The sequence below is a fragment of the Arvicola amphibius genome, chromosome 2, assembly GCF_903992535.2.
Source record: "Arvicola amphibius chromosome 2, mArvAmp1.2, whole genome shotgun sequence".
NCBI classification, from domain to species: Eukaryota; Metazoa; Chordata; class Mammalia; order Rodentia; family Cricetidae; genus Arvicola; species Arvicola amphibius.
In genome coordinates, this window is record NC_052048.2 from 32,260,829 (window position 1) to 32,279,137 (window position 18,309).

An 18,309-nucleotide genomic window follows, 5' to 3' on the forward strand; every position below is an offset into this window, starting at 1 on the left:
CACACACACACACACACTCACACACAGACAACCCTACCTACCCAAGAAGGAGGCCGAAAGGATTACCCCTGGAGATTAACACAGTGACTGCTTTTGAATGAATGGAATTGGGAGGGATTTCTGTTTTCTTTGCCCCCCTCCACTGCTTGTCTCATTTCTTTGGTCATGAACATCCATTGTGTTTTATATAAAGCAAAAGAATGGGGAGTTCTTTTCAAAATTAGAAAATAATAAACTGTCTCTGCATCGACATTCTCACACTGAAAACAGTCACCCCGGGAGACGCCCTCTCCACCACCGTTCTGCTCAGTCCGGAAGCCTGGGTCAAGCAGAGGCTCATTCCTCTCCGCCTAGAACCGTGGTTCTCGAGACCCCTTTGGCAAGCCTCTATCTCCAAAAAATATTTACATTACGATCTATAACACTAACAAAATTAGAGTTATGAAGTAGCAACAGTAATAATGTTATGTTGGGGGTGACCACAATATGATGAACTGTATTAAAGGGTCACAGCATGAGGAAGGGTGAGAACCACTGCCCTACACTCTTCTTTCACATGAAGAGACAAATGCAGTGGGTAAAGTACTAGGAATTGTATGTCTCCTGGCAAGACCCAAGAGCCACCTTCACTAGTCCCCCAGAAAAGCCACAATAAGGGCAAAGAGCCATGCGCCTTTCCACACTGAGAGGCCTGCTAACCACCTCCAGGTCCAGACAGAAGCAGTACTGACTTTGGGGAGAAGGGCAACATATAGGCCTAGTCATGACCAGCACTGAGCACAAAATGGCATCTTGTGTGCTACTGTGTTGTTTCTGCGGTAATTCTATGAGAAGGTAACTTCCAGCTTCATGTTAGCATGGGCAGGGAATGTGGCTCAGTCAGCACAGTAGAAATCAGGTGTGGTGGTGCACATCGCTAGTCCCAGTACTAAGGACATGGAGGTAGAGGATCTTCCTCAAGTTCATCTTTAGCTCTAGATAAAGAGAGCTAGAGGCCAGCCTGAGCTATGAAGAGACTCTGTCTTAAAAAATAAAAGTTTCATGTTAGTCACAGGTGAAACTGAGATTCACAGAGGTCCATGAACCCAGCTCAGTCCAAAGAAAATGGACATGTGTTCTTTCTCTAAACCCTCTGCTTCCTCTGTGACACGAAGCGCTAATGACTGAAGTCATTTTGGGGGCTAATGGCAGCCAAGTAACCCTCTCTAACTGATTGAGGAAAGTCAAGCACTTCAACCCTACTGGTTCTGTTGCCAAGGACAAGGAAGGCCTTGGAAGAGCATCCATGTATACCCATGGCATTGGGAAACCCTGCAAGGCGAAATCAGAGAGCAGAGGCTCCAGACTCAGGGGTCCTCACTTCACATAAATAAGCTCTGACCACTTGCAATACCCCCAAAGAGGCCAAGACCAGCCGTGGCTTGGCAGGAAGCCCACTAGGTGCTGGGTAGTCTTTAGAGTACTCACTGACACACTTCTTCCAGGCATAGGACCAGGGTGTGGAAACAACCTATCCCAATGATCCATTGTGCAGCCACTGTGCTACAGCACCCTGTGGAGTAAGCTGAGGGTGAGCCTCCACCTGCCCTTCCTAGTGTGCCTAGGCACTGGAAGGAACTGGCGGTCCCGGGTAAGGGAATCACAGACTTCATCAAAAGAATCAGCACCACACAATAACCTGGCCACCAGACTCATCGCCGACACCTCAGACACTGTTTACTCTTCTGTGAAGAATGTGTTACTGGCAAGGAAACAGGTGCTAAGGAGGCTGGCCTGGACACCGGCTCCCGGGAGCTTCCAGAAGCTACACCTGTGCTGGGTTCCTGCCCCTTGCCAGTCCTCCCAGACAGGGCTGGGTACCTTCTTGCACAACTGGAAACTCAGTCCTGTTCTAAGGACTGTGTCTCTACCTAGGATTCACCTGAAAGAGCAGCTCCTTCGTGTGGATGTCGTACACCAAGCACGTGTCGTTTTCATCCACCACAGCCAACTTGTTCCGGGAGGCGCTCATATCCAAGCAGCGCACGGCTGTGGCCTGCTTCAGCAGGACAATGGCAAAGAGATTGTCCACAAAGATCTTCAGGATCTGGCGAAATTTCAGAGAAATAAGTGTGAGTCACCATGGCAACCAGACCCTGGACCACTGCCAGGCTGTTGGCGTCCCATGTGTTCTACAAGAACAACACCCACTAACTCCTCCAGAAGCTGTGTGCAGAGAAAAGACTCATTAAATAAAGCAGGGTGTGTGAGGGAAGGGGGTGCCATCCTTAAGAGACCAGAAGAATGGTTCATCGGAGGTCACTGAAGCAACAACAGGCCTGAGACATGCCAAACTTACTCTAATGTCTGTGTGGACTGGGGACATTTTTTAATGACACCGCTCAAACTGCCGGGTAGGGGACCCATGCACAGACACAGGAAGGGCTCCTGTAAACACAGGCGAGACATCTGGTATAAAGTAATAATGACGCTGATGCTGACAGCTGCCATTCACTGACACCCCTGTCCTGCTCTTGACAGCCCTGGGAAGACACATAGTATTGTCCTTATTTGGAAAACCTGAGCCCAGAGAGCAAACTGATCTGCCCAGTGCCATAGAGCCAGTGAGAAGCTAAGAAAGATTGTGGTCCCAGGTTAACCTGACCCCATAGTCATGCTCCCAGCCTCACATGAGACCTGACAGCTGACTGAGGGGGGACAGACTGTCCCCCACTTGGGCACTACTGCTTGACAGCTCCCACTGATCTTATGCTCCGCAACTTCCGTCCCCAGCAAAGACCTGACAAGCCTCAGCCACGAGCCATCTGCTACACAGCTTGGCTCTTAGGCTAATGCAGTTATATTTTCACTTTCAAATCTCTATGTAGCCCACATAGAACTTTTCTTATTTTGAGCAAAGAATGCAGATGAACACACACACACACACACACACACACACACACACACACACACACACAAATCTGTTCAACTTTCGTATAGCCTAGATTTCCTAATCCATTTGTCCAAACCCTTCATTTATCTTTTAGCTTCTAGTAACAGCCTAAGGACTAGGACCATCTAGGACCCAGGTGGGGTACTGGTTAATCCACGCATTGCCTAATAGGGCTCTGACCTCATGAACAATCCCTGCCTGCTTCTCCAGCAATCCACTAAAGCTGTGGCTCCAACAAATCCCACCTTTGGGGTGACCTTAAACCCACTAATCCCTGCTACGCGCAGCCGCGGCGCCAACTGCCAGGTGTGAGCATGCTGCGAGGCTGAAGCCCACAGACTGAAGCTATCTGCGTGCAAGTAAATTCCAAGCTGTCCACAGCCCAGCTCAGGTCATCCCAGACAGGAAACCTGTGCCTGTCTTGGATAAGAAGCTGGATGGTAGCCTGGGAAGACTCACCTGACCGTTTTTCAGGCCCACCAACAGACCTTCCCTTCCAGCAGGGCCACCGATCACCTTGATGTACCGAATGAGAGACTCCATCTGCCACTCCCTTTCCTTCACTCCGCTGAAGGACAGGCACTGCAGCCGTTTCTCCTAGGAAGCAACCCAGGCTCAGCATGGAGGGTCAGAGAATGCCTGCTCCCAGCTCTCTTGGGGAAACCTTCCAACACCATCAGCAGCGATCTGACCCAACTCTCCCCCATGCTGTGAGCTCATCTTCACCAGGATGGCTTCCCTGGGAGCCACCTTCAACATGGACCAGAGGCTTGGAGTCCACAACTGTTCTCCAACTTGGGGTAGCCCTAAGTGGTAGGCGGCTCGAGACTCTCGCATAGTTTTGATACTAGTTCTGCATTGGCTCCTAAAGGATTTCTTCCTTTTTATAGTTTCCAACGGGTCTGGGCAAGATTAGGTCCACCTACAGTAGGGTTTTTCTCGACTTCTTTCCAAAACTCCTCTTGGCACTGACCTAGAGACTTTTAGAAATCTACACTAAGAAAAGAATTTTCTTTGGGAAAAAAAAAAAAAAAACACCAACTCTTAGAGACTTTGCGGGGATGGCACAGGTCTGCAGTTCCAAGGACTTTTGAGGCTGGGCAAGAGCACTGCAAGTTCAAGGTTTGCCCAGGCTACAGGCTGAGTTCAAGGCCACCATGGTAAACTTGGTGAAACCCAGTCTCAAAATAAAAAGTAATAAAAAGGTGGTGAGGGCAGGGCAGTGGTGGTGCTGCCTTTAGTCCCAGTGTTTGGGAGGCAGAAGCAGGCGGATCTCTGTGAGTTCGAGGCCAGTCTTGTCTACAGAGCGAGTTCCAGGACAGTCAGTGCTACACAGAGAAACCCTATCTCGAAAAATCAGTATTAATGTGTGTGTGTGTGTGTGTGTGTGTGTGTGTGTGTGTATGTGTGTGTATTAATCTGTTTTATAAAGGTGGTGGGGAGAGAAGAGACTGGGGATGTGGCTTAATTGTAGAGGACTTACCTACTGTAGGCAAGGGCCTAGGTTCAATTCCTAATACCTCAAGAGGGGAAAAAAAAAAGGAAAGAAATCTCTCAGGAGGTAAAACTTCTGCTTGTGAAAATTTATCCTAGATAGGTGTGACACATCTTCAGCTCAGCACTCAGGAGGTAGATGTGGGGATCAAAAATTTGAAGCCAGCTTGAGCAACTCAGTAAAACACAATCTTAAAAAAACAAAAAACCAAATAAACCTTCATCGTGTAGGATAACTTACAATACATCTAATCCCAGTACAAAACAAAATGCTCCACAGTACAAAATCACTCCAGCTATGAACTTCATCTCTCTAAAAACTGATTCAGCTAGATAGCAATACAGTAGAAGCCAATGGACAACCACTAGGCTGTGACCAGCTTTACAACTCTGAGGTGGGCACCTGCCCTGGGGAGGGGTCACTGCCCACCTGGCACAGGATGATGTGGTCAGCACACACCACCAGCAGGTTGCACTCAAACTTCTTGACAATTTTCTCCTTCACCCGGTAGTGCATGTCCACTGAGTCGTCTGAGTACAGCTCGTAGATGAGGATCTTCTCTGGCAGCTGGATAGCTAATCGATTTTTGTAGATGGCAATTTTCTTGACAAGCTCTCTGCACTTAATCCGAACTGTCAAAGGGCGGGGGGGGGAGGGGGGGGAAAGACTCTAGCAAAACGTTGTTAAGTAAGGTGAAAGGCAGAGAAATTAAAAGCCATCATTTATTTATTTAATGCTTCTGACAATTAAAGTGAGACACTCTCATTAAAAGGCAGCTCAGGGTTGGAGCACTGCTGCTCTCAAGGAGACTAGAGTTTGGTTCACAGTCCCACATGGAGCCGCACCTGTAACTTCAGCTCCTGGCGACCTGTGCCCTTCTCTGGCCTCCTCTGGAACTGCACATACAAGGTACATGGCCATGTGCAGGCACTCAGACATACACATAAGGTAAAAGTAAATAAATCTTTAAAAATTGTCCCAGAACGCCTGCCATGTTCATGGGGTCCAGAGCTGCATATGAAACAATCTGTGCAGCCCGAAGCTAAGCAATCAATGCCACCACCACTTGTTCTATGTCCTCTGCACACCAAAGGCCCCTACTGATCAGAAACCCACCATAATGACAATTTCACAACTGACCACACCCCTGCAATCTTTCTGACCACAGGGAGACTTCCATGAGGTAGGCCCCGCCTCTCTACAGATCCACTGGGGTAAACAACCCACAAAGACCACTGCTGAGTCTCAGTGGCTACACTAGTGGCTACAGTCCCACCACCTAGAAGGAATTTTCAAAACACAGAACTACCCAGGCAGGGACAAAAGAAGCCAAACTGAATCTGCAGGATGGCCCCAAACCGGGACCTCTATGCAAAGACATCTGGCCATATCTGGCTAGCTGCATCCAGACAGCACATGTGGTCAGCACATCCACTTATGAATGCAGCAGGATGGAACTACTAACCAGCAGAGCTACTTAGCTGAACAGAAGGGGACTGTCAGAGTTCAGACCATGTGAGCTGGATCCCAGGAGTGGTTTGAATGAAAATGGCCTCCATAGACTCATAGGGAGTAACATGATTGGAGGTGTGGCCACAGGGGTGGGCTTTGAGATTTCAGATACTCAAGCTGGACCCAGTATCGCTTTTTTCCTGCTGCCTGCTGATCCAATGCAGAACTCTCAGCCTCTTCTCCAGCGCCATATCTGCTTGCACACCACCAAGCTTCCGACCACAATGATAATGAACTGAAGTTCTGAATCTGAAACCAGCCCCAATTAAATGTTTTATAAGAGATGCTGTGGTCATGGCATCTCTTCATAGCAACAGAAACCCTAACTAAGACAATCCCTGATCTCTGACCAAGCCTGAGCCTATCCACTGCCCTACTTATCTAGCAGAAGAACCTACCAAGAGACAGACAGAAGCTGAGGGGAAAGTATGCCAAAATGACTCTGACCAGAAAGGGTAAAGGGTGTGGGAAGACCTTCTGTATATGTGTTGCTTTTATTGGTCAATGAATAAAGAAGTTCTTTGGCCTATCGCAGGGCAGAATAGAGCTAGATGGATAAACTAAAGTGAATGCTGGGAGAAAGAAGGCAGAAAGAAGGAGAAAGAAGGCCTTATGTAGCCGCCAGAGGAGAAAGATACGAGCTGCCAGTCGGAACTTTGCTGGTAAACCACGAGCCTCGTGGTGAAATATAAAATACTAGAAATGGGTTCATTCAAGATGTAAGAGCTAGTTCGAAATATGCTTAAGCTACTGGCCAAACAGTATTGCAAATAATACAGTTTCTGTGTGATTATTTTGGGTCTGGGCAGCTAGCAATGAATGAGCAGCCTCCATCTACAGGTAACGGTCCACAAAGCCCCATGCAGGTCAGTCATCACAGCTCTGATTTGTCAGCTTCTGTGCCTCAATGAGTCCACTTGTCCATTTATACCTTGGAATTATTTGTAAAATGTAGTAAGTTGGTATTTGGTGGGGGGGAGGTGCTTTGGTTTTTTTGTTTTGTTTTGTTTTGACAGGTTTTATTGCTTTTGCTAGATCCTCAAAGAGACCTGCATCCTCTTTCCACTGCCAAAAGCTAAAGCAAGACCAGGAGAGATGCCAGGCAGTGGGGACACACACCTTTAATCCCAACACTCAGAAGGCAGAGGCAGGCAGTGAGCTTGAGGCCAGCCTGGTCTACACAGTGAGTTCCAGGACTGGCCAAGCTGTTACACAGAGAAACCTTGTTTTGAAAAACAAAAACAAACAAACCACCAAAGGCCAAGGGAGAGATTTCCTATTATTTTGTGTGTCCTATCACCAGCCCATGCCCACCCCTTGGCTAGTGTCTATAAGCAGAGGCAAGCCTGCCTCTTACCTTTCTGCTCCGTGATCAGGTGTTGGACGATGACATCTGTCATGCTGTCCCTGTAGGCATACCGATCCTTGTACAGGCCGTGGACTGTGCTGAAGATGAGCTGGTAGAAGGAAATGGTGCCATCCTGGCAGCCTACCACCTGTTCAGAAGACGGCTGTCAATCTCAGGCTGGGAGGAGAAGCAGCCTCCCCCCATGAGGAGCGATGGCCAAACTCTGCCTGGATGACCTGATGCTCAGGGCCTGCTCTAGAAAGGCTCTGCAGGAAGAACTTCCTCCACTTACCACATAGTTGGAGTCAGGCTTCACTCTACAGGTCCAAACCCAGGAGTTCTGCTCCCCAACGGTCCCCAGGCGCACTCCATCCTTGGTGAAAAGAGATACCTGCTTGTCTGAACCCCCCACCAAAATGTACTCTCCTTTGGTGAAGTAGCTGATGCAGCAGGGGTCAAAGTTCAGTGGCCGATCCTTTCCAATCTGAGGAAAGAGAGGATACACCAAGTGAAAGACCACTCCTGAACCCCAGTAAGGGCTTCCCTACCATCATAAGTGAGGAAGAGGGAGTGGTAGGAAGGCAGGGGGCTGCCTAGCCTTACCTCCTAAGTTAGCCTATTACTTACACAGGCCCCTCCACTGCTGGAACACCCACACCTTCCCCTCAACCCATCCAAATCCTTGGTTCCTAAAATCAGCAATGCCTGACCTTACTGTTGCAAAGTGGGCCCAACCTCCTCAGCCAACCTGGAGGCCAGGGAGTCTTTCCCTTGTTCACTGCCTCACACAGAGCCAGCAGCTCACCTCAGCTCCTTTTCTTTGTTTATTTTCTGGGCTTATTCACTTGAAAAGACTGCTCTTTATTCTTTATTCAATTTAAGGAAAACAACTCTAAAATCCTGGTTCTTGCTTTAAGGCTTAGGGTCAATTTACAAATGTTTTCCTATGTATAAATCTAGTAAAAGTGAACAATCAGTTGGCACTGACGGTTTAATGAACTCAATTTAAACATAAAATCACTGAAATAGCTCCAATTTCAACTTAGTTAATTCCCTTCAACTAATTTCAACTACAATTATAAATTTAGTATGTTCACTTTTTATTTCCTTTTTAGGAATTTCAAATGCCTAACAACCAAAAGCTTCCCTCCTACCTCTCAATGCTACAAAATCTAACAAGAAAACTCTGGCACCTGTCATGACACCGAGGGCTGACAGCTGTGGGCTGGGGCTTAGGACTTCTTGCAAGCAACAACCATCAGCTCAGGACCAACTACAAGGACCAACTGAAGCAGGTGCCCAAAGTAGGCAGAAACTAGGCAGAGAAACAGCCTCAGGCAAGCTTCTCTGAGCACTGGCCCTGGAAGCTCCTTTCTAGGTGGGTACAGCATCTGAGAGCTGAACAGTCAGGAGGGATGCTGCAAAAAGGAGGGCCGGAAGGAAGTCCATTCTGCACACAAGCTCTGCTCACTCTGGAAACCCTGAGCTACCCAAGCACGTGACTCACAGGTGATGCCAAAGAACTGTCCTGAGATCTCAGCTGCTGCCCACTAAAAATACGGAGCAGAGCACAGCAAGGCCAACAACACCATCCCCCAGTGTCCCCTCTCCCCGTCCCCTCATCCTCCCATCCCCCTCTCCCATGCACATGCACACACCTTCAGAGGAACAGGAGAAAAAATGAGTGTCTATGAGGTACCATTTATAAGGCCCAGAATATAATTCAAACGTTCAAAAAGTAGGAAATGGGGGCTGGAGGGATGCTCAGGGGTTAAGAGCATTGGCTGCTCTTGCAGAGGACCTGGGTTTGGTTCCCAGCACCCACATGGTGGCTCACTGGAATCACTGTAACTCCTGTTCTGGGGTGTGTGGGGGGTGATACCCTCTGCTGGTCACTGTGGGCACTGCACACATGTGGTACATAAACAAGCAGGCAAACCATCCATACATATAAAAGACAATCAACAAAGCCAGACCCAGATGACCCAAATATTAGAATAAGCAGATGAAAAACTTAAAACATCTGTGATAACATGGTTCAAAATATTAAGGAAGGAAGGGGCTGGAGAGAGGGCTCAGTGGTTAAGAGAATGTACTGTTCTTGCAGAGGGCTTGGCACCCACGTGGAACTGAAGAATGTAGTGACTAAAACAGCTCACTGACATGGAGAGTCAGGGAAGCGACTGGACTCTAAGGAATAGAAAAACTGTAGAAAAGGCATCTCAGGAGCGGATGGCTAGAGTATTACTGTCTTAATTTCTTCACCCTCCCTTCATCATGTTTTTTAAAAGAATATATATATATGTGTATATATATATATATATGTATATATATATGGTTTTTTGTGTTTTGTTTTTAAGCCTAGTGAATCCCAAGAAGGAAAATACAATGAGTCTCTTTAAAGTCCAATGTTACTTAGGTACTTAATGAAAAATTCTTGTCTTTTCATTGAAAATAAGTTGTATAAAAATCAGTTTTTAATTCAATTATGTTTTTACAATAATCATCACTAGACTAATCTAGCAGATATGCAGATACAAATTTCTAGCATCCATCTGGTCAGGTCCCAAACTTAGTGTGGCCAAGAGCATCTCAAGGCCTCAATGTCCTTACATGTACAACAATGTTGGTAGCAGTTCCTCCAGAGGGTTGGAGGATTAAAAGAGCTCATGCTGTAAGCAGCATAACAATGTCTGGACCAGGGAATACCAGCTGTGGCTACTAAGCCAGGGACTCGTCAAGCATTACATATGCCTAAAAGGCCAAAATTATACAAATGTTACCAGCATGATGAAAATTTTGACTTTGTTTTATCAATCCTTGTCCTATATTTAATCCCAAATCACTCCAGAATTGAAAAGATACTTCAAAACCAAAAATAAAATAAAATAACTTCACTGTCCCAAACGAGTTAGAGTTGCCATCTGTACCATGGTTTGGACCCTAAGCAAATCTCAGAAACTCTGTGTCAGTCAGTGCATTATGGAGAAGGGGTAAAGTTTAGGGGGTGGGATCTAGCTGAGAGAAACGTCACTGGGCACATCCTCTCAAAAGCACACAGGAAATTCTCAAAGAACCAGTAAATTAATCTGATCTGGGTTTCAATCCCAGGTTCCACCACTTTCCAAGTGTGTGGGACTTACTGCGCTGGTCTTGGTCTCCCCATTTCTAAGGTACATAAAGTACTGGGTTGAAGAGCTTAAGAAAAGAAGGCAAAGCACTGGATGCAGGACCTGGAGCCACAGCAAACAGTCACGATGACCGTGTGTAGTTACTATTAGTGCAGTCTCAGAAGCACACTATCGGAGTGTGCTACAGCTAACATGGGTAACTGGGCTTGCATGGTACTACATACCTGTTTTCCACTCAGCTGGTAGAAGGAAAGTTTCTGTCCCCAGTCAGCTACAGCCAGGATGTCATTATGTTCCTCTCTAATCAACAGAAGACAAAAGAGGTTATAAGGGGGCACAGCCTGCTGATGAGCATGGCTAGGGGCTTAACAAACAACAGGAAAAAGAAAGTCCTGGCCAGGCTGTCAGGGAGCCAAGTGCTACACAGCCGTACTGGGGCCAGCATTACAATCAGGTCAAGCATCAATCAGTCCCGAGACTAACGCAGAGACAGGTTTGGCCCTCCTGGGATCTGCTATTGCACTGAATCTGAGTCATGAACAGCCTGGGCTAAACACAGCTACAGTAGCAGAAGGTAAACCCCTCATTTCAGGGTTCCAGAGGAGCAACTTGAAGGATGAGCATGGCTGCAAATCCAGGTGTACCCTTCCCATGCATAAAATGTGGGGAGTAGCCAGGAGACACAGCTTACAGTGAGGAGGCTAGACTGTTCCAGAACATGGGAAACTGCTCAGTCTTCCTACAAGGGAAGAATGGTACCCATGCCCAAGTTCTCTTGCAGTTAGGGTTCTTGAAGAGGTGAAATGGCATCTGAATGAAGATGGCCAACTTTTGAAGTTCTTGAAGACGAACAACTGCCAATGTAACAAAGCCTGTAGATCTGTGTCTTGGGATGGGACTCCAGGACCAGAACTCAGGAAGGCCTCTGAGACTCAAACGGGAAGCCAACCACTCAGAATGTAGACAGAGAGAGGCTTCCCAGCATCAAGGCTGGACCATAAGTCTCCCCAGGTGGCTGAGTCTCCATATAAGTATGCCCTATGCAGCATGGTCTGTAAAACCCAGCCAGGGGTAGCAGTGAGGAAAACGCCATAGACACTAACTGAGAATTAAGACAAAGGGGAAAAGTAGAGAAGATGTTGGCAGAAGGCTTGCTGATGAACTGTGATGACTGTCGCTGAAGTCCAAACCCTAGCCACCAGTGAAACCCAGTGGAGAGGCTATGTGTGGTACTGGGCTAGACACTAGTCTAGGAGTTTCCAACCCAATCACCCATATTGGTGGGCAGTGGGGCTCTACCAAAACATCCATGTTAAATAATAAAAATGGGTGAAACTCAGATGGGAACCTGAAAGCCACCCTTCCTCCTTTTTCTGTCCCCACTTCCCATCCCCCACACCTGGATTCCTCTAATGAATCTTAGGTGTCAGGGCTGCAGTGAGGAGGGTTCCAAGCTGGGACATGATTGCCCAATCACAACATCCTGGCTGCCTCAGCTTTTCCCGCTCCCTTCCGGTCATCTCAACTGAGAGAAGACAGACTGCCCAGTAGCCAGGACTGTGGGTGTGGGAGGGGATAAAAGCTAAGGGCTTCTCCTTTACATACATCCTAGCCAATGCAAGGCGAAGTGGTATGGGAACAGGCCAAGAAAACACAGCCAGTAACCAATGACTAGTGGTCCTACACAGGCCCTTAGGTAAACCACACTTCTCAGAGAATGTCTAGTGTTGCTGGAAGGGGCTTACTCAGAGGTTAAGAAGCAGGCACGGTTATGATACTCACACATAAATGTCAGAGGGGACATACAGAGGTCTGGGGCCTTTTCAGAGATGGCAGTTTACAGAGGTGTCTCCTCCTTTCCCAGAGGATTGCACTACCTGCCGCCCACATCTGCTTCTCGGGGGAGCTTCCCTGTGAGTGCGGGGGCTCACCAACAATCCCCCGGCCCCTGCTCTGCTGCCCTTGGCCAAGGAGCTTCTCAGCAGCATCTGCTTCAGCAGGTCTGTGCGGGGCCTGGGCCCTCCCAAGGAGGGTCCTCACTCCGGGACACACTCACGAGTTGCCGTCCCTGGGACTGTCGTCCTCTTCCTCTTGCTCTTCCTCCTCTGCCTCACTACCCTGACTACTGTACACTGTTGACTTCAGAATGGAAGGGATTTCCTGAAAATATCTGTTGACAATGACATCCTCAGCATCCTCGTTCTCTCTGCTCATCCAGATATTCTCCCATCGGCTGTAGACAGTAAGCGGATGTTCACAATCACATTGCCTAGGACTACACTGAAGCTATAATTTCAAAACCTGCCAAGGAGCCCCTGGACCCTGCCCGGAAGAGGACAGCCACCAGGTACACTGGGCATCCTGCTTCTCATGAATTAAAAATGGAAGCCTGAAGCCACAAAGTCATCTGTGGCCACAAAATCAAACAGCAGGAACTCTGGGGTAGGCTAATGGCCTTTGAAGGCACTATATACACATGCAGGGCCTCCGCTGGACAGAATTATTCAGGAAGAATTATAATAACCTGTTGTAAGAAATGCAATGGAATTAAACAGCCTCCTAAATCAAGCAGGCGCCCACCTGTAAAATAACACTGGGACGGAAAACAATTGAGTCCTTTAATTTATGATCAGAGAACTCTGTGGAGATAGGCTTGGCATATTATAGGATTATGCAAAGAGTCAGGAAAGCTTTCAGTCCACCCTCAAAGACACATGGCCATAAAAGTAAAGTGTGTGTAAGGTCTGAGCAGGTAGGTGCCAACTGTCTGCAGACCATTAGGTTCTAGGGATATTTGTAGACTTAATTTTAACTTTTTGACAAGGAAAATTTTTTTAAAAAGCAGTCAAGAAATCGCTGTTCTGTTCATTGTGTTAACAGGTGGAGTGGTGGTGCATATTCCAGGACGTGGAGGAAGAACGAGGAAGCAAGAAAAGAAACATAGGGAGGATCACAACTACTAGTTCATGAAGAAGCCTCTCTCTCTCTTTCTCTCCCCCTCACCCCACCCTCTGCTGGCCTAGATAGTTTGTCTGCTTAGCTAAATCTCTGGGATTCATTCCAAAACTCAATATAGGCTCTTTTAAAACTCCATTTATAAAGAACAGGTTCCCAGAGACCAGGCAAGTGGGGAAAGAGGACTTTAAACTACGAAGATGGCATAAAGAGAAAAAGAGCTCAGAGGGCTGAGGGTCTAAGAGTGTCAGCCAGAAGAAAGACAGCCATGGGTACCTTGAAGGGTTCCAGCAGATGGACCATATTGGGGAGAAGGAGCCCCCTGGCCGCTCGATCTTCACTTTCTCTTCGCCATTTTTGTTCCGGATGCTGATGACCCCATTGGACATCCCGAGAGCCAGGTACTGACCGTCGTTTGTCCAGCTGCACACACAACCAAGGAAGAGCACGGGAGATGGAGAGGACACACACAGGGAAGCCAGGAAAGCTCGGTGGGAGGCGGCAGCAGCCGGGCTGCTCTCTCATCACCCTGCTCACTCCTGACGAGGAGTCAGACACCAGCTTGAACTGCCACTCACATCTGGAACAGTGAGGCCTTAAAAGAAGGCTCTATCCCCTGGCTCTCTGCACACATCTCCATGACAGCCTACCCCTGCACTATAGACTCCCATTTTCTGCTTTGCATTTCAACCCCCTCCCAATTCAGAGGCTCCAAGACACTGTCTTGTGTCTTTTTAGCTCTAGAACAGGGCTTGACAAGTCACTCAACAAATGCTGAATCCCAGAGTCCCCCAGAAGCTGCTCAGTTTTAGAGTGCCTAGCCTGGCTTACATACATTCCCAGCAATGGTGGTGCTATCACCACTGGGCCATGAGGACCCTGAGGTCACAGACCTGTCAATCACAAGGTCTGGGTCTAGTACCAAAGTCAGAGGTTCCTGCCTGTCGATCCTGATGAAGACGCCTCAGCAAGTGAAAGTGATGAAAGGCACAAGTCCCTCCCATCAAGGAGACAAGAGAAGAAGACAACGAACACAGACACCTATACCAACTAATCTACACCACACTTTCTCTGTGATGCAAAATTAGTGATTTGTGTGGGTCTCTTAGGGAGAGAAAGGAGCATAGGCCTGTCATCAGAGCACCCCTAGCTTACCTGCAGCAGGTGATCTTGCTGCTGGATTTATGCTTGGAGACAGATTTCTGCTCAGGAGACCACAGTCCTTCAGTATCAGGCAAAAAACAAAAAAACACAGTAAGACTATTCAGCAATAGAGAGGAATAAACTATTCATTTCTACAAAAGTTGAAACTCTGGAGTCTTATGCTAATGGAGGGAAAAGCCAACATACAAAAGTTCAGCACAAAGTAAGTCTATGTATACAAAATACTAAACAATAATCACAACCTGGAGAATAGATCTATGGCTACTGGGATCTCAGGTGGCAGCAGAGGGCGGGTAGCAGGCTTTGGTGTGGGAATGGGATCCTGCAATGCAGTGGCAATGCACTGCTACACATGAGGAAATGACAGAGCCACAGACACACTGTGCCCTCCTGCCCTGGCTCCTGCACTGCCCAATAGCTGCCCAAGGTGCGTAAGAAAGCTGGGGGAAGAATACATGAGGTTTCTCTGTACTGTCCTTGCAATGCACTGAAAATTATTTTTTTAAAAAAGGTAGATGGTAAAGTTCTAGTCAACTTCTCCAGGATTTAAATCTAAAGAAAAGGACAAGTTAGCTGCTCATAGCTAGCGCATGGCAGTCAGAGAACAACTCAGCATTAAATTAATGGGTTAAGCTGGGCAGTGGCGGCACACACCTTTAACCTCAGCACTTGGGAGGCAGAGGCAAGAGGATCTCTGTGAATTTAAAGCCAGACTGGTCTAGGACAGTAGGGACTATACAGAGAAACCCTGTCTCAAAAACCAAAGGATTAAAAAACAAACAAATAAATAAAATAACAAGTTAATGAAATAGAATGGGCAGGAATGAAGCTGTCAAGTTTCACATTAAGTGAGCTGACCCAGCCCCAGAAAGACAAACATCACGTGTCTCATGTCTCAATCTTAATATCTGTAAGCAAGGGGTGTGATAGTGGGTATAGACAATGGATTTAGTAGGAAACCATCAGAGGGAACAAGAGATTTGGGGTCACATAGGACACGGAAGCAGAAGCTCCTGGGGCAAAAGGACAGCAGGGAAAGAGTGTGGATGAAGAAGAATGGGGCTGGAAGGGTGGGAAGAAGCAACAAAAACAAATTTTGTTCGAAAATGTCATGGCAAAACCTATTCCTTTGTTAAGATAACAAAAATAAAATAAGTCACAAATGACCTTTTTGGAGAGTCCAGTTTCTAGGCCTCTGTCACTGCTCATGGCTCACTGGTCATTTTAGGTTTGCTTCCACCAATCCCCAGATGTGGTGCAATGCCCTAAACAACAGACAACAAAAGCAAACTCTACTCTGCTTGAGCTGTGAAGTGTGGCCACATGAAATAAATGGCACAAATAACTTTACACAGCCATGTGCATGTGTAGAGAGCAGAGGAAGCCCCGAATGAGTATAAACTATGTCAAGGACCCAGTAGCCTCAGACCCTGAGAAAAGGCAAAGCCTTCTCCCTGGGGGTGAAAATGAGGGAAACGGCAAAGACTTCCCTTTCTGGTCTATGTGTAGATGTTGACAATATATTCAGAAAATGTCCAACACAGTATTTATGGCCTAAAGACTGCTCCCTATGAGACTGCTCAGACAGAGATTAGCTAAGCCTGTCTCCTTGGTCCAGCTGTATATAACCCTGCCTCTGTATTTATCTGTGATGACCCTGCCTCTGCATTTATCTGTGATGACCCTGCCTCCTTGACTCAGCTGCAGGTAGTAACCCTGCCTCGCTGTTCAACTCTATATAATAAGCACACTGGACTTCCAGGATGCTGTGGTCCACCTGGCCCAGTTTTATATCTGTGTCTTATATTTTCTTCATGCCCTGCTGTCGCAGTCATGGGAGTCCCTGGAGAAGAGAAAGGCTTTGGGAATGCATGCCAAATGACTGAATCTTCCCCTCCCTTCTGCCAAGCATTTCCACCCCAGCTGTGCATGCTATCTGCGCTCCGCTGAAAATGCACAGGGCCTTCAGCTGCAGGAGCCCCTCCTTTCTAGACCTCCTCAAGCTCTACTCATAGTTGCCTTACCTGGGCCCCAACTCTCCTCCTGCAGTGCTGGCTAAGTAACTGCCAGTGACTCAAAAACTACATTGAGCCCCTGTGTTTCCTCCTTCAGCATGAGGACGGGAATAAGCGAAACAGTTGACCTCAGCCACAGGACTTGGAACTCAGAACTTTTTTTAAATAGTTCTCAAACTATAGGAATTCCCTTCTTTAAAAAAATAGTTGTAAACCATCAGCACAGTGCTTCCCCCACTATAAACATCCTGTAGGTACTACTGCATGTGTATGTATATATACTGCATGTGTATGTATACATACTGCATGTGTATGTATACATACTGCATGTGTATGTATACATACTGCATGTGTATGTACAGTGACATCCGTGGGGATGCTGGCCCTGGGAGGCAGAAGCTGACATGGAGATGTCTTCTCTATCACTCTGTTTTTTGACACTGACCCTAGTACTCTCCATTTTGGCTAGTCTGTCTGTCCAGCAAGTCCCTGGGATCTGGCCGTCTTGCTCCCAGCACTGGGGTTACAGACAGAAGCCACCACAGCTGGCTTGTACATGGGTACCTGGGATCTGAACTCTGGTCCTTGTGCTGCAAGCACTTTACCCACTGAGCCATCTCCCCAGCCCAACACATTTTACTTAAGATTTTTTTTTTAAAAAAAAAAAATCCTACCTTCCTCGTACAAGCTTGATAGCAGGGGTATTATTTTTACTGCCCCCAAAGAAGCACAGATCAGCAGCCCACAAGAAGATAAGCTAAACTTTTAGTAAATGGCAGTGCTTCCACTGTTGATAAACTGTGTTGTTTCGCACTCTCTTCGGAAGCTAAGACTACATGAGTGGGACAGACGAGGTAGGGAGCACATCCCTTTTGGATAAGGACATTGAGGTACTGAGAAGGCTTAGGTCTCTGGATTTCTAGGCCGTGGCTGTTCTGTGGGTCCCTTGGCATGGAGCTGGAAGCCAGCATCAATGTTTCATGTTCCAGAAGCCTCCCTCCTCCCTTCATACACACATCACTGCCACAGAGACAAGAATAAGGACACACTGCGTCAGCAGCACAGTTGAAGGGTGAATTCCACGCATGTGGATGTGGATGTGGATGAATACCTAAGTGGGGACAGAGACACAGGCCTTTTGGGGAGTCAGAGTCTTCTGTGCCTGCTCTCCTGTCCATCATGCCATTTCCTCCTAGGATCCTACGGCTCATCCATCTCAGATGTCCTACCACCCCACGGACATCATCTCTCACTGCCTCTCGTTCTGCAAATTTAAAGGACAACTATGACCCTCCCCTGGCTGCTGGAGGTGAAGAGGACTCTCCCTCAGAGCAGGTCAGCAGCTTCTGTGTGGGTCTCAGCATTCCCCACTTGGGATGCTGGGAACCGAAACTTACCAAAGTCACTGGAGGAACAGGACGCCAGCTGGTGGGTGATAGGGTTGTAGGAGACACACTGTATAGAGTCGTTGTGCCTGGAAGGTGAAGAGCTGAAGATTACGCCATAGCAAAGCACAAATGTTTCAGTGGCTACAACTGGAGATTCAAAGCAGGCTAGAAGGGGCTGGAGAGATGGCTCAGCAGGTAAGAGCACTTACTACTCTTCCAGAGAACTAGGATTTGGTTCCTAGTACCCACATGGCAGCTCACAGATGTCTGTATCTCCAGTTCCAAAGGATATGATGCCCTCTTCTACCTTCTATGCAAAATATTCACATACATAAGTTAAATTAAAAATAAATAAATTAAGGAAAAAAA

At 47.4% G+C, this 18,309-nt stretch overlaps 1 protein-coding gene across 1 annotated transcript in view; it reads right to left on the reverse strand.

The window, feature by feature from the left end:
- The window catches only part of Ift122 (intraflagellar transport 122), a 71,219-nt gene that overhangs the window by 33,351 nt on the left and 19,559 nt on the right, over nt 1-18,309 (reverse strand). The window contains 9 exon segments of the mRNA XM_038320275.1: nt 1,922-2,086; nt 3,392-3,529; nt 4,857-5,059; nt 7,297-7,435; nt 7,580-7,771; nt 10,643-10,718; nt 13,650-13,796; nt 14,529-14,595; nt 17,950-18,026. Of these exon segments, the coding sequence (XP_038176203.1) occupies nt 1,922-2,086; nt 3,392-3,529; nt 4,857-5,059; nt 7,297-7,435; nt 7,580-7,771; nt 10,643-10,718; nt 13,650-13,796; nt 14,529-14,595; nt 17,950-18,026 (1,204 nt within the window).